At 34.9% G+C, this 2,204-nt stretch overlaps 1 protein-coding gene across 1 annotated transcript in view; it reads right to left on the bottom strand.

Annotated features, from left to right (window-relative positions):
* Nucleotides 1–249: 249 nt before the first annotated feature.
* Nucleotides 250–2,204, bottom strand: part of LOC109931745 (enoyl-CoA delta isomerase 2) — a 137,609-nt gene continuing 135,654 nt past the window's right edge. Inside the window, exon 6 of the mRNA XM_048609152.1 lies at nucleotides 250–789. Within this exon, the coding sequence (XP_048465109.1) occupies nucleotides 623–789 (167 nt within the window). The 3' untranslated portion in view covers nucleotides 250–622. The remainder of the gene's footprint in view (nucleotides 790–2,204) is intronic.

Below are 2,204 nucleotides of genomic sequence, written 5' to 3'. Positions count from 1 at the left end.
AAAGTTAAATTGTGAATACTTTATGCTATTTTAACACTATCCAAATATTTTCTCTTAAAGGTGGTCTGTAAGGAAAGACATGCCTGATACGTTGTACAGATGGTTCATCCTCCAAGACCTGTGCAAATATGGTCCCATTGAGTCAGTAATCTTTTCTGGACATAGATGTGCCCAAGTTGTGTTCAGTGATATACTGTCAGCGTGCAAGGCAATTAACACCCATTCAGTTAGAGTTGCAGAACAGTGTTATCATTGTTTTTGGCATTATCCATTTATGATGCAAAATTACAGATTTTAAATGTAGAAGAGTGACATAGTATTAGCAAATCATCTAACTTTCACACATTCTGATAGTATTTCAGATTTCAATTCATTCCCTCCTCGCCATCCATAATTTTCCAAATTAATAATCACACATAAGACTGAATGTTTAAAGTTATACATTTCTGAAAACAATTAGAAAAAACATCTAGCAGTATGGCTGACCAATTAATAATTACATTGCAATGAAATATTGACAAAAAAAGCTAACAATCTAAAAGATTAATAACAGAAATATTCTGCAATCATAACTAGTATTTAGGTTTCTGGATGTCAATTACTGAACAGTGGGGAAATAAAATCACAATTTTGACTTCTTTGCAAAGAAGCCCATTATGGCGTTCATGCACTCTTCAGATAACCATCTTTCCACGAGTCGCTCACATTCTTGGGCATTGACAGCATGCAGCTTTTCCTTTTCAACATCTCTTATTAGCTGCTTTGAAAAGGCCAGAGACTGAAAGTAACATGAATAACAACATTAAATCCTTAAAAATTAGACAATGATGTGCTATTAGAACCAAAACTAATAACAAAAACATCATTTGATTAGTTGGATCCTTTCTAAACAAATTTACAGTTATGAAAATATCTTGCAATGAAAAACCATCTAAATGACAGTAAAAACAGCATAAATATATAAATGCTTGAAGTAAACAATGTGGGAGAAGTACAAACATTGCAGTTTAAAAATATATTCAAAACATAACAATGACACCGGATATTGCCCAAAACACATTACAAGGTTACTGAATGATTACATTATCCCCGATAAATTAGCACATCAGCATAATCAACCATAATTTGCTTTAATTTTATGCATGGAGTAGCTAATAATGAATGTAAAATGAAACAATATTTTCAATTCTTGGATCATTATACTTGAAATAAAGAACAATCAGTAGACAGCAAAGTAACCTTTCTATAACAGTTTCAATTAAAATACTTCCTCAGAAAAGAAAAAAATATTGCTGAATGCTTGTTAAGTAATCTCCGTCTCCAGAGTTAACCAGTCTTATTATCCAAGCAAATATGGTAGTTCGATGAGTAAAAAAAAAGCTAAATTCTGTTTGCAAGGTTGTTGAACAAGATAAAGACTGTGTGGGTTGGGATAACATATTAACATTGATGGAGGTTGGTTAAGAGATAGCAGGAATAAGGGCCCTCTTCCAGATTGCTGTTATTACTTGGTGTCACAAGGATTGTTGCTGGGTCTCAGCTACTTACAACCTATATTAATGACTTATGTAATTCCCTAGCTACTAATTTCATCCTTAACCTTGGCAACTGTCTGAGACTAAATCAGACAGTGCGTACCTTGTTAACATACTTGACCCTGAAATGAGCTTCAAACCAGATGTTTTCAGCAGCATTAAGACTGTCTAATTCCACCACCACAGTGCCACCTGATTCCACCCATGCCTCAACTCACCTGTGTGGAAACACCCTATTTGTGCACTTATTGCTTCTATACTTGACTACTCCAACACTATTCCCAGCTGTTCTCCCACATTTTATCTTTTGTAGACTTCAGGCCATTTGAAAACTCTGCTGTCCATTTCCTAGCTTACATCAAGTTCTAGTCACCTATCAGCCCTTTATTTGATAATCTACATTGACTTCCAATCTTGATTTCAAAATTCTCGTCTGTTTCAAACCCTCCATCGGCCTTGTCCTCTCCCTTTATCTTTAATATAAAGCAGGCAATAAATGCTGGCCAGCCACTAGTGAATAAAAAAGAAATCCTTCAACCCATAATCTTCCAGGATAACTGCATCTATTAAATTGTGACATCTTGAGCATCCTTAGTTTTAATCACTCTACCGTTGATTTAGTTGCCTAGGCCCGAAGCTCAATTTCCCTCCTACATTTCTCTGCACGTA

This window comes from Rhincodon typus, chromosome 2 (genome assembly GCF_021869965.1).
Source record: "Rhincodon typus isolate 14 chromosome 2, sRhiTyp1.1, whole genome shotgun sequence".
NCBI lineage: Eukaryota > Metazoa > Chordata > Chondrichthyes > Orectolobiformes > Rhincodontidae > Rhincodon > Rhincodon typus.
The sequence above is the reverse complement of the archived record's forward strand: the minus strand, read 5'-3'. Positions and strand labels throughout refer to the sequence as shown.